Here is a 19,757-nt window from a genome sequence, read left to right as displayed (position 1 = left end):
GCCAGTCACAGACAGAAGAAAGAATGACAAGGTGCCCCCTCCAGCCTTCCTCCCTGACACGATACTCCAAGTCCAGCCAGCACACACACAGGAAGGATGAATCTGTAAACCACCGTGCCAAGAGTACCAGAGCAAGCATGATGTTCAAACACAGTGTTCGTGCCACATGGGTCCACCGAGAGGATGTTGTAAAGGAGCAAACTAGCCTATGGGAGAAAAACTGAGAAGAGCAGTTGCCTTCAGGATGGGGGGAGGAGGGCAAGGATCGCCTGGCAAGTGATCTGAGGGGTTTTCTGGGGTCAATGGTAAACTATGGGTCTTCCTGAGGTGTGCATTTACCAGAAGTCATCAAATGATGCACTAAAGTTTGCTGCAATTTAAAAAGAGAACTCGTAACAAATATCGGTATAAATAGTGAAATACATACAAAATGATGCGTTTTGGGGATGACGTAGCCTGATGGCAGTAATTGGTTTGAAACGCACAAAAAAATAAGATGCACTGTGTCTGTATTTGTGTGTGGGCATAGATGGGTGTGTTTGCAAGACAGAGAGAGAGCACTAGATAGACAAAATTATAATGAAATATGGTCAGATATTAAATATGAACTGTAAAACTCAGGTAGTGGAGATGGGGCTGTTTCTTGTACTGGTGTTTCCACTTTGCTGTAGGTTTGGAAATTTCCTTCACAAAGTCCGAGAAAATATCAAAGTACTGAATGGTAAAAATAAACGGTGACACAGCCGAGGCAAAGTCACGGCAGGTACAAAGTGACAAGTGACTAATGAGAGGGACAGAGCAAGGGCTGTGGGAATCCAGAGGGGCCAGTGAATCAGGGAAGGGGCAAGGGGCAGACTCCTGGGAGTGAGGCCTCAAAGGAGGGGTGGACTGAACCCTGGAAAGTGGACGGAGGGGCTTGCAGGAAGCCCAGTGTCACCCCTCGCCCCAGCCTTAGAGCTGAGGGGAGACCTGCCTGGCCTTGATGGGGGCTAGGGACCTCACACTCTCAGGCCAGGCTGGGGTTCAGGAAGTGGCCTGCTCAGTGCGCTCGGGCCCTGTGTAGGAGATGCCAGCATGAGCCACCGCGGTGGAGAAATGACGAGTCTGTTCTCACTCCTGCCAGCTTTTCTAGGTGCTATGGCCATGGGATTTATTCACCATGCTAAGACCAGACACTCACACAAGTCACACTAACACCAAACACTCACACAGGGCCTGAGGGCACTGAGCCGAGGATGGGCTGGACACCAGGCATAGAGGCAGGAAGGTCAGCAGAGGCCTCTACCTCACCCTGGAGAGCACCCCGAGAGGCTGAAAAGGTCCTGAGTCTCATGCTCGTCCCCTGTCTGCTTCCCAAGGCTCCCTGACCCACTGATTTATTTCGAGTGACAGCCTGATGAAATGCCTCCTTTGATTTCATTTGGGGTCCAGGATCCTGCCTTGAGCTTGGCCTCCCAGTGACTGTCACGTTGTGGCAGCTTCCTCAAGAGGGCAACAATTGAAAAGGTCAGAACAGGAAATGCTGAGTTAAGCTGTCAGTGGGTGTGTGGCAGGCACCTGTCACCCTGGCCTGGCCACCATGGGGGAGCGTAGATGACCGTCATTTGCACCTGCAGTTTGACAGGCTGCTGCGACGCCATGGCCTGTGCGTGTCCAGGGGACATAATCAGAGAAATGAAGCTGTCAGGTCAGCTACACGGCTCAGTGATTTAAACCAAAAAAGCCTACTTGTGCGCTGCAGGTTGGTGCAGAAGACAGGAGGAATCAGAGAGTTGCGTCTCACAGCTTATTGGGCTGGAGATGCTTTCATCTGGGATGATTTCCCCACACCCTCCACACATGGCCTCAGCCCTGCGGCCAGGGGCACCATGATGATGGGAATATTAGTACCACTACTCCTGCTTAGGGCTGACCAACTTCTAGATCCTGTGCCAGTCCTCGTAAAATCCCCTGGCCTTACGTCTCACATCTGCTCATGGGTGTTGTTATTGCTACTTCTTGGAGACAAGAGGGGAGCTCACAGACGTTCAGTGGTTTGTTCCGGGTGGCACGTTCATGGGCAGCACAGCCAGATGTGAACACAGGTCTGTCTGACCCCATAGTCAGTGGCACTATGTCCCAACTGTTAGGAGTGCAGAGGCCAGAACCAACCTCTGGGTGTGTTTCTGGCTGGATCCAGCTCAGTGCTGTTAGCAGTGGAAGAAATGTGCTTATCCATCCACTTCCGCTATACTGATCCCCAGAGGGCACACACAGAGTCCATTACGGAGAGGGGGCTTCTGTCCCAGTAGTCACTGCATAGGAGTCCTCACTAGACTGACACAGGGACCCCTGGATGGGGAGAGGGCACCCTTGTGAAGTTCCAGATGTGAGGGAGAGGAGTTCCCCATAACCACTGGATGAGATGTTAGCTGTATCTGTATGGATGCCTTCTGTCTGGCTACGTTCCCATTATGACGCTGGCCATTGAACAGTGTCCAATTCTTTAGTCATCCATTGAGATAATGTTTCTCTTCTGCATGTTGCTGATGTGGTAAGTTACACTGATATTTTAAATACTGAATCGGACTTGTGTTGTAGGAGTGGTCCCTAATTATTCTTATTGTGCTGTGCTTTTTATATATTCTCAGATTTCATTTTACAGTTCTCTGTTGAAGGTTTGTAAATATATTTTTTTTTCTTGTTACGTATTCAACTTTTGGTTTTCTGGTTTAGAAAAATTACCACATGAAACTTCTTTGGTAATCATTTTGCCATATGTGCATATGAAATAATGGTACTATTTTAAACTTACGCAGAGAGGCGTACGTACATTACATCAAAAACCAAAAAAACAGAGTCGCACGCATACCTGCACGACGGTCCCTGGCATACACACCTCACAGAAAGATCTACTTACTTCTATAACCCATGTACCTTTCTCTAGACCACCCCTTGCATGCACGCACCACACACTGAAACTCACAACGCACACATGCTCCCACCGCATGCACCATGCATCCAGCACGTACAACACCGCTCCCCCACCCCGGGTTGACAACAGTGACTCCAGCTCTTACCTCCTGCACAGAAGGAGGAAGGCTCCACTTTTGTAATATCAATACAAGACTTAGCTGCGAGCTGGAATAGAGGGGGTGGGTGGCAGGTCAGGGACAGTAATGGGGAGTTGTGGTGAGATGTCACCCCATTCCCTTTCTCTCATCCCTCACTCACTTTTCCTACAATGTTTCGTAGATCCTTAAATCCATTGTCCACTGCAAACACGTGGTCTGGGCTGTCAGCAATCTCCAACAGCTATAAGACAGAGGAGGTGCCTGGGGCCCATGACCAGGGGTTGAGGACACAGAAGTCCCCATCCCAGGAAAGAGTCTCTTCCCTCATGTCATGTTAGACTCCGATGGCCAGACTCTGGCATCGGCCAGCAGCCCACCCTTTGGAAAGGGAAAGCCCTTCCACCAGCACCATCAGCAGCAGGTTTTACACACTTGTCATTTGTTTCTGCAGTGGCTATCTGCTGTCCAGACACTAGTGATGGGTTACAGGTCCATCCTCATGTAACCCTGGGAAAGCCACCTATGAAAGCTTTCTTCATCTAGGCTCACAGGTGGCACCTGGTTACCTGCTTGGAATTACCTGGTCTTTCCTATAGTCTTTTACACCAATGCCGTAAACAGTGGCCCCCAGTCTCCGAGCCTCTTCAGCCTAAGAGAATGAAAGTGTTGAGTATAAGTCACCAGCTATGTGGAGCAGAATACTGGTAACAATGGATGGGACTCACTTCGAACTTGGTATCCTCAAAGGGCTGTGGCAGCAGAGTTCCGTCGGTCAGAGAGATAATCACGATGGGAATCTTTTTCCCTGCAGAAGCAGCACGCAGTGGCCTGATCAGTAAAGGCCCCCAGGGTGACTCTCCACAGGCTGCTGGAGCACAGTGCTGCTCCCCACACTTCCTCCTCCAGAGGAGAGGCCCCCCAACCCGAGTACCCACCATCAGCGATGTCTGGAGGGCTAGCAGCCCAGCCCTGGAGGGAGAAGGGCCTTAGCCAGGACCTACATTATAGATGACAGTGCTGAGCCTTGCTCTGGCCTTTCCTACTGAACCGTCACTATGACCAGACGTACGACCCTTGCTCTGAAAGGTAACTCCAGCTACCTCACTGCACAAGCATCAGCCTTTCAGTTGAGCAAAGGGACGGACAGCCAGACTCGACTGTACCAGATGTCCCGCAGGACAGTGGAAAGCCTGGCTCTGGCTCAGGGCAGTGCCCTCAGAAAGTTCTGCTCTATCTATGCACCCAGGGGTCCAGAAGACAAGGTGGAGACTCTCGGGCTGTGGACCCCATGGCAGCTCAATGCCCTTCCCCACTCGGCCTACGCCTCCTTCCCGGCAAGGGCTGCAACACTACAGTCTAGATGAAGACTTTTCTGGGCAGAGCACAGCCTTTTCCTGTGTTGGGGACACAGTCACAGGATGACATTAGCCAGAGGGAAGGATCTGAAGGGAAAGGAACCAGGGCCAAAAATGCGGTGGAGACAAAGTGTGGATAGCAAGGGGGAAATCCAGTGTTTTTTTTTCTGAAAATGGAATATTGTCTGCTCTCAGTCCCCTAGCTTTTCTGTTTTCTTGTTCAGGCAGTCCAAGTGTAGTTCAAGCACCTCTCAGTTACCAAGAACCTAGAACGTACACGTATGGCCCCATGTTACTCTGAGACACATCACTAGGGATGGTTTTCATCCTCCCTGCACAGAAGAGGGACCCATGGCCTAGAGAGGACAGCACCTTGCTCCAAGAGTCAGTGATAGTAAGGTCAGTGATAGTAAGTAAGACGAGGGTCTGCATCACACCTCCCTGAGGCCCAGGCCTGCTCTGCCCCCACACCTGCCCACAGTGAAGTTACCAGGCAACTTACCTTTAGTGTTTTCTTGTTCAATCTGCTCATTTGCCTGCAAGGAAATGAAGGAGTATTGGGGGAGGGCAGTGGGAGGACCCAGGAACACTCTAAGAACTCCATAAAGCAGAAGTCCTCAGAGCTCTAGTTTCGGTACCATTTTAAATCCTTCCTGCATGTTTGTGGCTCCCGAAGGCACTACATTCTGGAGTTCAGCAAGACTGTCACGTATTTCATTTCTGAAAAAAATCAGAAAAGGGGTTGTGGTGGTATGAGGTGTGGATTACTCAAACGAGCCCAAGCTAACCCTCGTGCAGTGTTGGTGTGAATGGAAACTAGTGCAGCCATCCTGGAAAAAAAAATGTATGAACATTCCTCAAAAAATTAAAAATAAAATTACTATATGATTCATTAATTCCACAATGGGGTATTTACCCAAAGAAAATGAAAACACTGACTCAAAAAGATATCTGCACCTTCATGTTCACTGCAAAATTATTTACAAAAGTCATGATATGGAAGCAACTCAAGTGTCTAATGATAGATGAATGGATAAAGAAGTTTGGTTTATGCCATCTAGAAATATTATTCAGCCATAAACACCATGAGATCTTGCCATTTACAACAACATGGATGGATCTGAAGTTATTATGCTAAATGACTGAGTCAGATAGAAAAATACCACATGATTTCACTTATATGTGAAATCAAAAAACAAAACAAAGAAGCAACGAGGAAACAAAAAAGCGGGAATAGACTCATTAACACAGAGAATTATCTGATGGTTGCCAGAAGGGAAGGGGTTGGAGGGAGGGTTAAAATGGGTCAAGATGAGTGAGAGATACTAGCTTCCAGTTATGGAATGAAAAAGTCACAGGGATGAAAGGTAGAGCATAAGGAATATAGTCTATGATACTGTAACGATGTTGTATGGTGATAAATGGTAGCTACACTTGTGGTGAGCATAACATACATATAGAATTGTACAATCACTATGCTACACATCTACATCTAATATAACTTTGTGTGTCAGTTATATTTCAAAAAAAAAAAAAAGAAGAAGAAGAAAGGAAAGCAAAATAAAGCAGCCCCAAGCCATCCTGGAGCCACCTTAGGGGACTTTAACACTCACCTCACTGAAATGGACAGATCATCTAAGCAAAAGATCAACAAGGAAATAAAGGCTTTAAATGACACACTGGACCAGATGGACATCACAGATCTATCCAGAACATTCCATCCCCAAGCAACAGAATACACATTCTTCTCCAGTGCACATGATCTCTTCTTCAGAAGAGATCACATCCTGGATCACAAATCAGGTCTCAGCTGGTACCAAAAGATTTGGGTCATTCCCTGCATATTTTCAGACCACAATGCTTTGAAACTAGAACTCAACCACAAGAGGAGAGTTGGAAGGAATTCAAATACATGGAGGCTAAAGAGCATCCTTCTTCTAAAGAATGAATGGATCAACCAGGAAATTAAGGAAGAATTTTAAAAATTCATGGTGGGAGGTTGGGGGAACCAGGTGGTGGGTATTGGAGAGGGCACAGATTGCATGGAGCACTGGGTGTGGTGCAAAAACAATGAATACTGTTACGCTGAAAATAAATTAAAAAAATTAAAAAAAATTCATGGAAACAAATGAAAATGAAAACACAACTGTTCAAAATCTTTGGGATGCATCAAAGACAGTGAGGAGAGTATTTAGCAATACAAGCCTTTCTCAAGAAACAAGAAAGGCCTCAAATACACAACCTAACCCTACACCTAAAGGAGCTGGAGAAAAAAGAAGCAAAAAAAAAAATCTGAAAGGTGGTTGAAGTGTAATTTGGGCTTGATATTAAAGACAGCCCCAAGCTGTTCTGGAACCACTGTGCAGAGTGTACATCTGTCTGGCTGGGACAGGACACAAGTCAAGTAGCCCGGTCATGACCTTCAGCCCCCTGTCCTTGATATTGATAGGCCATGCTCAGGCCTCCACTGTCTCCCATCAGGTGAGCATAGGGTGGGAGATGCTGCTTTGCTAGTCCCATGGGTATGGCCTGGCTTTCTCTGCACTCATCACTGTCTCAGGCACACAGACCTGGGGGAACCCCCCAAGGCCCCAGGGTGAATGTGGGGCACACCCATGGAGGTGTCACTGTGAATCCCACTCACAATGTGATGGGCAGGGTTGCTAGAAGCTACCAGGTCCTTCAGGAAGGCACACTATCCTTCAACAGGTAAGGCTGAGTTTGGAAGAGTCATCTTGCTGATTGATGCTCCTGCTCTGTCCCATCCTCCACTGCCAAAGATCCCTGAGGTTGACCTGGTCCCCCCAAGCTTCTTTCCCTTCTGGACTGGTGCTAAAGGAAGTAGCAAGCTTGCTTCATGAGCACACTAGCGCTCCTGAGTTCATGTGCTCCTGGAAAAGGCCAAAGCCTGAAGTGGCCCTGAGGAGTGATCCCCTGGCAGCCATGGGTCTGTGGCCAGACAACCGCTGTGAAGGGAGATCTCATGGGTGGGACTGGGACACAGGAGAGGCTGGGGGTTTAGGTTCAGGCTAATCCCATGTGATGAGCTAGGCTGGCACGGTCAGTCTAGGAGAATGTGGACCCAAGAAGGCTTCTCACTGTGGAGAGTGCAGATGTTGCTATGGGGGAGACCTGAGAGCCCCAGGTCCAGCCCCACCCAGCGCAGCCCAGCCCAGCCTATGAGGTGAGGCCTGGGACCTGGGGCCAGTGGAAACTACACCAGGCACTGTCTGTTCAGTGGAAGCACTCTCCCCTCCTCTCTCATCATACACTGGAAGATTCGTATTTTGTGGCAGCATCCCAAGTATGGGGGAACTCTCATCTCTTCCCACTGTCTAGCCCAATAGGCTCCCTCCAGGGAGGGATTCCTTCCACTCCCAGCTCTGTCCATGGGAGGGACACCAGGCTCCTTGTCCCCTAGCAGTCTCTCTTCCTCTTTAATACCTATCTCAACTCCTTGGAGTCTCTCCATCTCTCTCCTGTTGTCACCCTCGTGGGCAACACCTCTCGGTCTTTTTAGCTTCTGGGCCATCTGGCTTCTCCAACATCCAGACGAAACCCCTCTTGGACTATGTCTCCTCACCCTACTCGATCCTAGCAGGAAGGGCTCAGAAAGCACCAAGCAAGGTCCTAGCCTTGGTCCCACATTCTCTGCAGAACCTCCAGAGTCACAATTGTATCAGGTAACATTGCCCCCTCCGGGATTTTCTCTGAATGTCAGGCTCCACCTGGTCTCTCAGCCATAGGCCTCCTCAACTCCTAGGCAGTGGGGCACGTTTGGGAAGGCCCAGTCTCAGGTGGAGCCTAACTCCACTCAAGATTCTCTGGGTTTCTCAGGAGCTGACAGCCTTAGGACCCTGATCTGAGTGTGAGCTCTCTTCCCAGCTGCACATCTTGTCCCATTTCATTTCACATCTTTTCCACTCCCCTGGGTACACTGCCACTCCTGAAACCTTGTTTGTGGAAGACATCATGTTTTGTCCAGAGAAGACCAGGAGGCCCTCCCTAAGCCCCTACACAGCTTCTCACATCTGGGCCCTGAGACTCCCACCTTAGAGAAGGCAGAAGCCTTCCCCTCCCCAGTGACAGCTCTTCCACCAGAGGCCCCTGCCCAACAGCCTTGCATCTCTCTGCCACCTGCCAGCGTCACCCCTGATGGACTTGCTTCCTTCCACTCAGCTCATATCCATTCAGGTCTCTCTGTTCTAAACACATAACCACAAATCTGTGCCTCCACTAATGCTTGGAGCAGTCATCCCACTCACTGCTTTTCCTGGAGTCAGAGATGAGAGTGCTGTCTGCATGCACTGACATCATGACACCCTTCTCCTGCAGTCTGGTTGTTCTTGCTCACTCTGCTGCTCCTGGCTTCTCTCCATGGTCCTGAATGGTGGCTCTGTGACTCAAATTCTGGCACCCATCCAGTCCTAAGGATATTCACCCTCTCTTTGCTGTTTAACTTTCTCCGTGTTGTGTTCCGATCATTTGTGCCCTCAAGAATCTTAACTTCCTTAGTCAGCTACTCAGAACCTCTATAACTCCCTAATTCTAGGCTTTTGGGCAAACTGTTGGGCCCACCGTGGCCTAGGCTTTGCACATGTCTTGTCTTTCTCAATTCTGATGTTCAGGATCCTACTCATGGGCTCCCCTGTCTCAGACCCACCATGGAAGTAAGATCCCCTTCGCTGAGACCATCAATAATTTGATGTTGCTCATCCTTTCCTCCTTGGTTATGACTGTTTCACTGGCACCCCCACTGGCCCAGGGCAGAGAGTGACACATGACCACAGATCAATGCAGTTCACTGTTTGTAAAGGAACCATACACCTGTTCTATACCATCCTGGGAGTCCTCACAGCCAGTATGTTCTAAGAAGATGGAAGAATGCAGAAACAAAGAGTCAGGACAGGTGAAAGGCAGGGCTTAGGAGTGGAGATGATCTAGTAGCACAGGGTGGCCAATGTCAGAGCAGCTGGGAGTCAGAAAGGGTTGGGGAGCCAGATCTGTGAGTCAGGGTGCACAATGAGGGTAGTCTAGGCCTGCCCAGCCTGCACTCCAGTGGGCTCCCCCCTGTGGTCTCAGGGAACTCATTCGTTCCCTGGCTCTTTCTGTAGTCCTACCCTCTGGGCCTGTCTTGGGGGTCACCATGTCAACACTTACCTGTCTGATGTGAGTTTCATGAGTGTGTGGCCCTCTGTGGAGTAGGTGATGAAAGACATCCGCTGGTTTGGGCTGGGGAGGAAGAATGTGCATGTGAGAAGTCATAGAAAGAGGCTCAAAATGAAGCCAGGAAATGAAGCAGCCAGGGAGGGGATACATGACAGTTCCCCTACCCTCACCCTAATTCTTATCCTTTGGGGCCCATTTCCCAAACCCCAGAACTTCCCATAACTTTAGTAAGGAATTCAGAGGCCTGTAAGATATCTGGCCTTTCTGGAAGAGTGTGCCAGAATGGCATCTTGATCCATCCTTACCTCACAACACCCAATAGTGTTTTTCTGTTTTAGAGTTTTCTGTTTAGAGTTTTCTCTCTATCTTTCTCTCTTATGTACATGTGCGTGCAGATGCACACACACACACACACACACACACACACAAACACCACACACAAACACACAGAGGCACTTACATAGACAGCTGCATTCACAAGGAGACAGAGAAACATCTGCACACTCCTGCAGGAGGATCTCCCACCTGACCTCCCTTCTCTAACATTCTCTGGAACTTCATTGCCCTTCCTTTCTTGCCTGTTTTCCCCACTTCTTCCCTCCTCCTCTCAAAGAAATTATTTTCCCTCTTGGCAGCCATTCATCTACATCCCTCCTGGCCTGTATCCCTACATCCCTACATCCCTCCAGGCTTTTCTGCTCCTGGCCATTGTCTTCTGGTATGCTGACCCTCATTATCCTTGGCTAAATTGGTACCATACGTCTCTAGCTGAGTTCCCTACTGCTCTTGGCTCTTGTTTCCACTCATTTTACCCATTTCTGTCAGACTTTTCTTCTTAATACACAACCTTGGTCATGTCAAACCCTTCAACAAGAATTATCTGTAGCTCCCTATTGCTCACAACATGAAACCTAGGCCCCATGGCATGGCACTATGAGCTATTATGGCCTTGGCTACAAGCCAACATGCCCAGCCTCATCTCCTAGTCCTCTCTTGAGATAACCCTACTCTGCAGCCAAACAGACCACTCATTTCATAAGAAGTATTCTTGATGGTTCCTGTTGCCCTGTCTTTCCTATCCATCAAAACCTAGTTGATATTGCCACATCTTCTGGGAAGCCATCCTTGAATTAAAATTTTTCCTTTTTCTGTAAGCTTTCATTTAAGTCCTTTGCCTTTTTATTTTGGCCCCTGACACCTTTAACCAGGTGTTTAATTACTGTGTTACTGGTTTGCCTGTTTCCTAATCTGTTAGGTCCTCAGGGCATATTACTGTGTCTCTAGTAATATGGCCTGTCAGGCAGGAGCGAAGTAAAGTTGCTGAGACCCTTGGAATCACTGTGATCTCTCCTTTCTTGCTTCAGAACTTCACTCTGGGCTCTGTGTTCTTGACTGGAGGGATTCCCGTGCCCACTGAGTCTAAACAGCTCTGTACTACGTCTGGCAGAAGGAAACAACACCCTATTAACACAGAGAAGCCATACTTGTCAAACTTATTGACCAAATCTTCCACCATGTCATAAATGTCCATCCAGTTGTTGTTCACACTGCCCGACCTGAAAATGAAGAAACACGAGTCAGAGAGATGAATCACATCTTTTGTGTAGGAATAGTTCCTGTCTTCTCTGATTTCCTGCAGGTCCTTTAGCAAGCTCCTCACCTCTACTCTCCTCAACATAGGCAAAGCCTGCCACACATCCTCAGTGACCTAGTGGGTCACCCTTGTAGTGACTTTCATCAGTGTGAGTTGTGCGAAGGTTGTCTAACAGTATCTGTATGCTTGGGCTGAGGAACTTCAAAGGATGAGGGACTTGTGGTAGCAAACCAGGATGTATGGTCATGCTAGGTAGGGTTGCTGGACAAGAAACAAGGGAGGATGCATTGGTTGGTAAAGCCTCCAGTGATTCTGATTTGTTGGCTTTCCGGGTTGCCCATTGTCTCTCAGATGTCTGCTCCTCCCCTGCCCCTTGAAGGTGTCTGTGGTTGGGTTGGAGGGAGAGCTCTTTGGCACCACATCCCAACAAAATGCTCCTGGATTTTCCTTTATATCATTCCTTTGCCTCCTCTAGGCTATATCTAAAACTATCAGCAGGTGGTTTCTAACGAAGTCGGGATTATCATTCATGGTGTATGTATATAATAGACACTTTACAAGCAAGATTTCCAATTCCAGAACAGCCCTATGATATCAGCAGTATTCCCATTTTACAGATGAGACTCACAGGTCATGGCATTTGCCACAATATTAATAGTGAGCATGGATCTGAATGCAGATCTAGCTTTAAAACCCATGCTCTACCCATTACACTAGGCAGATCAGGGTGACTCTGGTTGAGTAAGAAAGTACTAGACTCTGACAACCATCCCACAATGCAGACTTTTTTTTAGAAGCTTCCATGTTAAAGTGCAAGACAACTTCCTTAATTAATGGAAACCCTGTCCACTCTCCTTCTCATTACTTTTCTCTCCTGTTTTTCCCCTGAGTGAAGAGGATATTTCAAAGAAGATTTACAGGAAATAAGAATCTTCAACTCACCCACCTACTCTGGGGAAGTTTCCAGTTTGTGATGATTTTGAAGAAAGGTTTAGACTCCAGAAACTTTTAGATCAATGTGAGTGCTCCTGGGCAGCGGAAAATACTGCAGGGACAATCAGGTCACTAGGAAGGAGGCAATATGGAACAGCAACTATGTGGGCTTCCAGCACACAGAGCTCCAATCCTGTTCTAGTGTCTCACTCTTAAATGAGAATGAAGAGCACCAGCAGACATTTGAAGACATCTCCATCATCAAAGCTTGAGGCCAAAACACACTAATGATATAACTATGCTGGAAGAATGGAAAGGATGGGGGGAAATCATGTAGAGAACCTAAGCTGTAAGAAAGCTAAATTCTCTTCCCTCAGAAGACAATAGAGAGTAAGTAAATCTCAAACAGCAACAAACAGCATCAGTACTAGCATGGTATTAGAAACAGCATAATATCAGACAAAAAATCTGCAAAATGACAGATAAAAAACAAGACCCAGCTACTTGCTGCCTACCAGAGATTTGTTCAGCTTTAAAGACACATGTAGGTTCAATATGAAGGGACTGAAGGTATTCCATGCAAGTAGAACCTAAAAAATTATAGTTACACTTATATCAGACAAAATAGACTTTAAGCCAAAAACCAGTAACAGAATCAAAGAAAGCTATCACATAATGATAAAAGAGTAAATACATCAAGATGATACAAAAATCATAAATATATACATACCCAACATGAGCACCTAAATATATTAAGCAATATTAACAGATCTGAAGGAAGGAAAGGTAACAACACAAAAATAGCAACTTTAATACCCTAGGTTCCAGTGATGGATAGATCATCTAGACAGAAAAGCAACAAGAAAGCCTTGGAATTGAACCATACTATGGCCAAGTGGCCTTAAAAGACATATATAAAACATGTCAATCAACTGTTGCAGAATGCACATCCTTTTCAAGTCCACACAGATTATTCTCCAGGATAGATCCTATGATAGGACACCAAACAAGTCTTAGCAAATTTAAGAAGATTTAAGTCATAGTAGCTGTCTTTTTTAATAACATGGAATAAAAAACAAGGGGCAATCTGGAAAACAAACATATATTTATGGAAATAAAACATACTTTTGCATGACCAATGGGTCAAAGATTAGAATGGGAAAAAGAAACAAATGGAAGAAAAAATCCTAATGGAAACTAATGGGAATGGAAACAAATAGCAAAACCTATAGAATACTGCAGAAGCAGTTCTGAGAGGAAAATGAATAATGAGGAATGCATATATTAAGGAATTAGCAACATGTCAAATAAAATATCTTACTTTAAATGTCAAGGAACTAGAAAAAAAAAAGAACAAATGAATCTCAAAGTTAGCAGAGAACAAAACCAAAAAGGTGCTGAAATAAATAAATTTAATTTAGAAAGAGGAGATATTGCAACTGATACTACAGAAATACTAGAATCATAAGAAACTAGTCAGAGTAATTATACATCCATGAATTAGATAACCTATAGCAAATGGATAAATTCCTAGAGACATACAACGTGCCAAAACTGAAACAAAAAGAAGCATAAAATCTGAATAGACCTATAGACCTGAATAGACCTAGTAAAGAGATTGAATCAGTAATTACAAATTTCCTAGAAGAGAAAAGCCTGAGACCAGAAGGTTTCGTAGGTTGATCTGAGCAAACATTTAATGAAGAGTTAACACCAATCTCTCCCAAACACTTCAAAAAAATTGAAGAACACCTCCAGACTCATTCTATGAGATCTGCATTATCCCAAAATCAAAACCATACTAATACTTCAAGTACAGATCAATAACCCATATAAATACGGATGCAAAAATCCTCAACAAAAGAATCTAGCAAACTGAATTTAACGACATATTAAAAGATTTATATTCCATGACCAAGTAGGATGTATTTCCACAATGGAAACACGGTTCATTGCAAAAATCAAACAATGTAATTAACAGAATAGAATATGATAGGCTTAAAAGATCAAAAAAAAATTCGATGATCATTCCAATTCATGAGGAAAAGCATTTGAAAAAATCAACATACGTCACAAAAATGCTCTGTTTAGGAATGAGAGAAAAGTTCTATGATAAACATATTAAGAGCCATATATGAAAGACCCATAGTTGACATATCAGTGGTGAAAGACTAAAACTTTTCCTAAGATCAAAAGTAATACAAAAATGCCCAGTTCCATCATTTCAGTTCAATAGAGTATTGGAAGTTCTAGCTGGATCAATTAGTCAAGGACAAGAAATAAAGGCATCCATACTGAAAAGGAAGATGTAAAATTGTCTCTGTTCTTGAACAATATGATCTTACATGTAGAATACCCCATAGATTCCACACACACAAAAACTGTTTGACTAATAAAAGAAATTAGCAAAGTTATAGGATACAGAATTATAAAAATCAGTTACATTTTGATATGCACTAACAATGAACATTCCCAAAAAGAAATTAAGAAAACAAATCCATTTACAATATTATCAAACAGAACAAAATACTTATGAATAAATTTAACCAAAGAGGCAGAAGACTAGTACATTGAAAACTATAATACATGGCTAAAAGAAATTTAAAAAGACTCAAATCACTGGAGGAACCTTACATATTCACTGGAAGACTTAATATCTTAAAGCTGGCAATAGTAGCCAAGGCCATCTATGGGCTTAGTGCAATCTTTCTCAAAATCTCAACATTTTTTTATTTTGGCAGCAACTGAACAATTCATTCTAAAATTCATATGGAATCTTAAGAGACCTCAGATATCTAAAAAACTTCTTGAGGTAACTGGGTGGCTTGGTTGGTTAAATGCCTAGCTCTTGATTTCAGCTCAGGTCATGATCTCAGGATTGTGGGATCAAGCCCTACAGACTCTTCCCTTAGCAGGGAGTCTGTCTGAGATTCTACTCCTCTGCCCAATCCCGGGCTTAAGCTTGTGTGCACCCGCATACATGCTCTCTCTCTCATTCTCAAATAAATAAATAAATAAATCTTAAAAAAAGGTCTTGAATAAAAACAAAGTTTGTGGACTCACATTTTCTGGTTTCAAAATTTATTACAAAGCTACAATAATCATTTTCTGAGAAATTTCCACTCCATTTTCCAGTGTGGCTGTAGCAGTTTGCATTCCCACCAACAGTGTAAGTGGGTTCCCCTTTCTCCATATTAATTTTAGCCATTCTGGCTGGAGAGAGTTGATATCCCCTTGTACTTTTGATTTGTATTACCCTGATGATGAGTGATGTTGAACATCTTTTCATGGGCCCCTTGGCCATCTGGTTTTCTTCTTTGGAAAGAAATCTATTCATGCTATTTTGCCTAATTTCTAAACTGGATGACTTGTTTTTTAAGTGTTCATTTGCTAAGTTCTTTATCTGTTTTTGGATCCTACCCTTTACTAGAGAGGTCATTTGCAAATATCTTTCCCTATCCCAAAGGTTGCCTTTTAGTTTAGTTGATTGTTTCCTTCAATGTTCAGAAGGTTTTCCTCGTGATGAAACCCAGATACTTTATTTTAAATCTATTTCCCTTACCTCAGGAGACATACTTATTAAGACTTTTGTACACTGGGTGTGGTGCATAAACAATGAATCTTGGAACACTGAAAAAATAAAATAAAATAATAAGATTTTTGTATAACTAAAGTCAAAGAAGTTACTGCCTGTGTAATCCTCTAAGATTTAAGGAAACTACTCTATGCCTCAGCAATTGCACCTCTAGGTACTTACCCAGTGGATACAAAATTACAGACTCAAGGGGGCACATGTACCCCAATGTTTATAGCAGGTTTATCAACAATAGCCAAACTATAGGCCGAGCTCAACTGTCCACCCATTGAGGAATGGATAAAAGAGTTGGGACATATATATACATGTATATATAGCTGTGACATATGGAGCAAGAGTGTCATGCTAATGAAATAAGTCAGTCAGAGAAAGACAAATAACATATGACTTCACACAGATGTGGAACTTAGGAAACAAAACAGGTTAACAGGGAACAGAGAGAGAAGCAAACCATGAGACACTCAACAATACAGAACAAACAGGGTAGATGGAGGGAGCTAGGTTGGGGGTGGTCTAAATAGGTGATGGGTGGGCACTTGTTATGATGAGTATGGGTTGTTATAAGTAAGCAAAGAAACACTAAATTCTACTCCTGAAGTGAGTATTCCACTAAATGTTAATTAGTTAGAATTTAAATAAAAATCAAAATAAACAACAACAACAAAACCCCCAGAGCTACAATAATCAAAATAGTGTAATACTGGCATAAAGACAGACATATAGACTAACGGAATAGAATAACGAGCACAGAAATAAACCCTCATATGTATGTTCAATTGATTTTTTAAGAAGGATATCAAGAACATTCAATGTGACAAGGACACTATTTTCAAAAAATAGTGCTGGGAAAACTGAATGTCTACATGTAATAATGTAGTTGGGCTCTTACCTTATGTCATATACAAAAATTAACTCAAATGAATAAAAAACTTAAATGTAAGAACTAAAAGTATTAAACTTTTATTTTCTTTTATTTTTATCTAAAATTTCTAATTTAATTTATATCTATTCAATGTACTTATTCCTAACAGTTTTGCTGAGATTACCCATAAAAACTTTATGAGACATGGGGAGGATCAGTGAAATAGGCAATTGGAATTAAGGGGTCCACTTGTTCTGATGTGCACAGCTGATGGATGGAAGTGATGGGTCACTATAAGGTGCACATGGAACTAATAGAACATGGTGTGTTAACTAACTGAAATTAAAATAAAAATTAAAAAAAAAACCCTGATGAAACATAAAAGTTCATCATTCTCCCAAGTTTTTTTTTTTTTTAACATTTTGGAACAGAGATCACATCTACTTATTTTAGTAAACCAAGGCACATGAAAGTTTTAATTTTAGTGCTGATAACTAAAGCCATGTCTATTTTACTTAAACCAATAACGGAGTATTTGCCGAGATTACATGAATTTGAAACATATTTAGGTTAGTTTCTATCTTTCTTACAGTTTTAGAATACCCAATCCTTATAAGTACTTGTCTCCAAACCAAGGAAATAGAGCTCATTACAAATTAGTTTGGTCAATATCCATCCAGAGAGAAAAATATCTCACACTGACAACATATATTTGTGGACACACAGATCATGCTCATGGATCGGAAGAATAAACATTGTTAAAATGTCTATGCTGCCCAGAAAAATCTATACTTTCAACATCATCCAGATCAAAGTACCATTGGCATTTTTCAAAGAGTTGGAACAAACAATCCTAAAATTTGTATGCAACCAGAAAAGACCATGAATCACCAAGGAAATGTTGAAAAAGAAAAACAAAGCTGGGGGCATCACGTTGCCTGATTTCAAGCTATATTACAAAGCTGTGATCACCAAGACAGCATTGTTCTGGCACAGAAACAGACACATAGACTAGTGGAACAGAATAGAGAGCCCAGATGTGGACCCTCAGCTCTAGGTCAGATAATCTTTGACAAATCAGGAAAAAATATCCAATGGAAAAAAGACAGTCTCTTCAATAAATGGTGCTGAGAAAATTGGACAGCTATACACAGAAGAATGTAAAAGTCAACAATTCCCTTACACCATACACAAAGATAAACTCAAAATGGATGAAAGACCTCCATGTGAGACAGGAATCCATCAAACCCTAGAGGGAAACATGGGCAGTAACCTCTTCAACATTGGCCACAACAACTTCTTTCAAGACATGTCTCCAAAGGAAGGGAAACAAAAGTGAAAATGAACTTTTGAGAATTCATTAAGATAAAAAGTTTCTGCACAGGAAAGGAAACAATCAATAAAACAAAAAGGCAACCCATGAATGGGAGAAGATATTTGCAAATGACACTACAGACAAAGAGCTGATATCCAAGATATCAAATAACTTCTCAAAGTCAGCACCCAAAAAACAAATAATCAAGTCAAAAAATGGGAAGAAAACATGAACAGACACTTATCCAAAGAAGACATACAAATGGCTAACAGGCACATGAGAAAATGTTCATCATCATTAGCCATCACAGAAATTCAAATCAAAACCACATTGAGGAGGGAGGAACAAGATGGTGGAAGAGTAGACCTAAATTTCATCTGGTCCCAGGAATTCAGTTGGATAGTTACCAAACCATTCTCAACACTTCCAACTAAACAGGAGATGGAAGAGAAGAATAGCAGCAATTCTAAGAACAGAAAAATGACCACTTTCTAGAAGGTAGGGCATGTGGATAAGTGAATCTGAGGCAACATACAGGAAGAGAGACTGCAGGGGGCTGGGGCTGCCTCCCAGCCAGTAGAGTAGTGGAGTACAAAATGGGAACTTTTAGAAGTCTGCTCCACAGAGGGAGGTCACTCCAGAGGTTGAGCAGGGGTGAAGCCCTCATGGGGACAGTGTGGTCTCAGGACCCCTGAGGTCACAGAAAGACCAGGGGTGTCTGAATGTGGCAGAGTTCCCAGGAATCAGAGAGGGGAAGCCAGCTGCAGAGATGGAGCCGAGGATGGGCTCTCAGCTCAAGGTTACCTTAAATCATCGGACCATGACTCTTTGAGCAGGGACCTCACAAGCGGCAGTTCTGGGAAGGGCCCCTCCTTCCTCTACCAGGAGTGGCGGCATGGGAGTGTGCTGCAGGAATCTGCTGGGTTTGGAGACTCCAAATGGGCTGTGCGCCAGAGAAGAAATGCTCCGTCACAGGCCAGGTCAACTCAGATTGTGGCCGGAGACCAGGGAGATGGGACGGATTGAGTGCTTTTCTCTGAGGGCACACTGAAGAGTGGGGCCCTGAGCTCTCAACTCCTACAGGGCCTGGCCAGAGACTGGGAGGCCACCATCTTTATTCTTGCCCTCTAAAGCTGTACAGAAATCATTCAGGGAACAAAAGCTACTGAGAGTGAACCCAAGCAGACTGTTCAGTTGGGCCCCTGGCAAGGGCGGTGCAATTCTGCCTCGGGCAAAGACATTTGAAAATCACTGCAACAGGCTCTTCCCCCAGAAGATCAGCAAGAACATTCAGCCAAGACCAAGTTCATCAATCAATGAGAACTGTAAAACACTGGTGCTACACGGGAAATACAGCACATATAATTTGTGGCTTTTTACCCATGATTCTTTAGTCTTTCAAAGTTAAATTTTTAAAATTTTGCTATTTTTTTCTTTTTCTTTTTAAAAAATTTTTCCTCTTTCCTATTTTAACTATTTTATCTTATCAATACCTTTGTAAAAATCTTTTTTAATTTTCATTTTTATAGTCATATTCTATCCCTTCATTGTATTTAACCTCATTTTTTGTATACATATAAGTTTTTCTTTCTTTAAAATTTTGGATACAGTTTCTTCTAACAGAACAAAATATGCCCTAGATCTACTGTATGGCTTTGTTTTAGTCTCCAGCTTGATCAAATTATCTCCTTTTTTTTTTTCTTCCCTTTTTTCAACCAACTTCCTATCTTATCAGTTCCTTTTTTGGAACATTTTTAATTTTCATATTTACAGTCATAGTTCATCCCTTCATCATGTTTACCCTTATTTTGGTATATATAAAAGTTATTCTTTCTTCAAAATTTTGGGAGGCAGTTTCCTCTAACAGACCAAAATACACCC

General features: G+C 43.6%; 1 protein-coding gene across 1 annotated transcript in view; it reads right to left on the bottom strand.

The window, feature by feature from the left end:
* The window catches only part of ANTXRL (ANTXR like), a 51,415-nt gene that overhangs the window by 16,951 nt on the left and 14,707 nt on the right, over positions 1–19,757 (bottom strand). Inside the window, exons 2-9 of the mRNA XM_032877861.1 lie at positions 11,062–11,133; positions 9,569–9,640; positions 5,047–5,128; positions 4,911–4,944; positions 3,779–3,858; positions 3,634–3,702; positions 3,214–3,294; positions 3,060–3,120 (exon numbers count right to left, since the gene is read on the bottom strand). Of these exons, the coding sequence (XP_032733752.1) occupies positions 3,060–3,120; positions 3,214–3,294; positions 3,634–3,702; positions 3,779–3,858; positions 4,911–4,944; positions 5,047–5,128; positions 9,569–9,640; positions 11,062–11,133 (551 nt within the window). The remainder of the gene's footprint in view (positions 1–3,059; positions 3,121–3,213; positions 3,295–3,633; positions 3,703–3,778; positions 3,859–4,910; positions 4,945–5,046; positions 5,129–9,568; positions 9,641–11,061; positions 11,134–19,757) is intronic.

The sequence above is a fragment of the Lontra canadensis genome, unplaced genomic scaffold, assembly GCF_010015895.1.
Source record: "Lontra canadensis isolate GAN:19392208 unplaced genomic scaffold, GSC_riverotter_1.0 scaffold3, whole genome shotgun sequence".
NCBI classification, from domain to species: domain Eukaryota; kingdom Metazoa; phylum Chordata; class Mammalia; order Carnivora; family Mustelidae; genus Lontra; species Lontra canadensis.
Note: the sequence above shows the minus strand (reverse complement) of the source record. Positions and strands in the feature narration are given on the sequence as shown.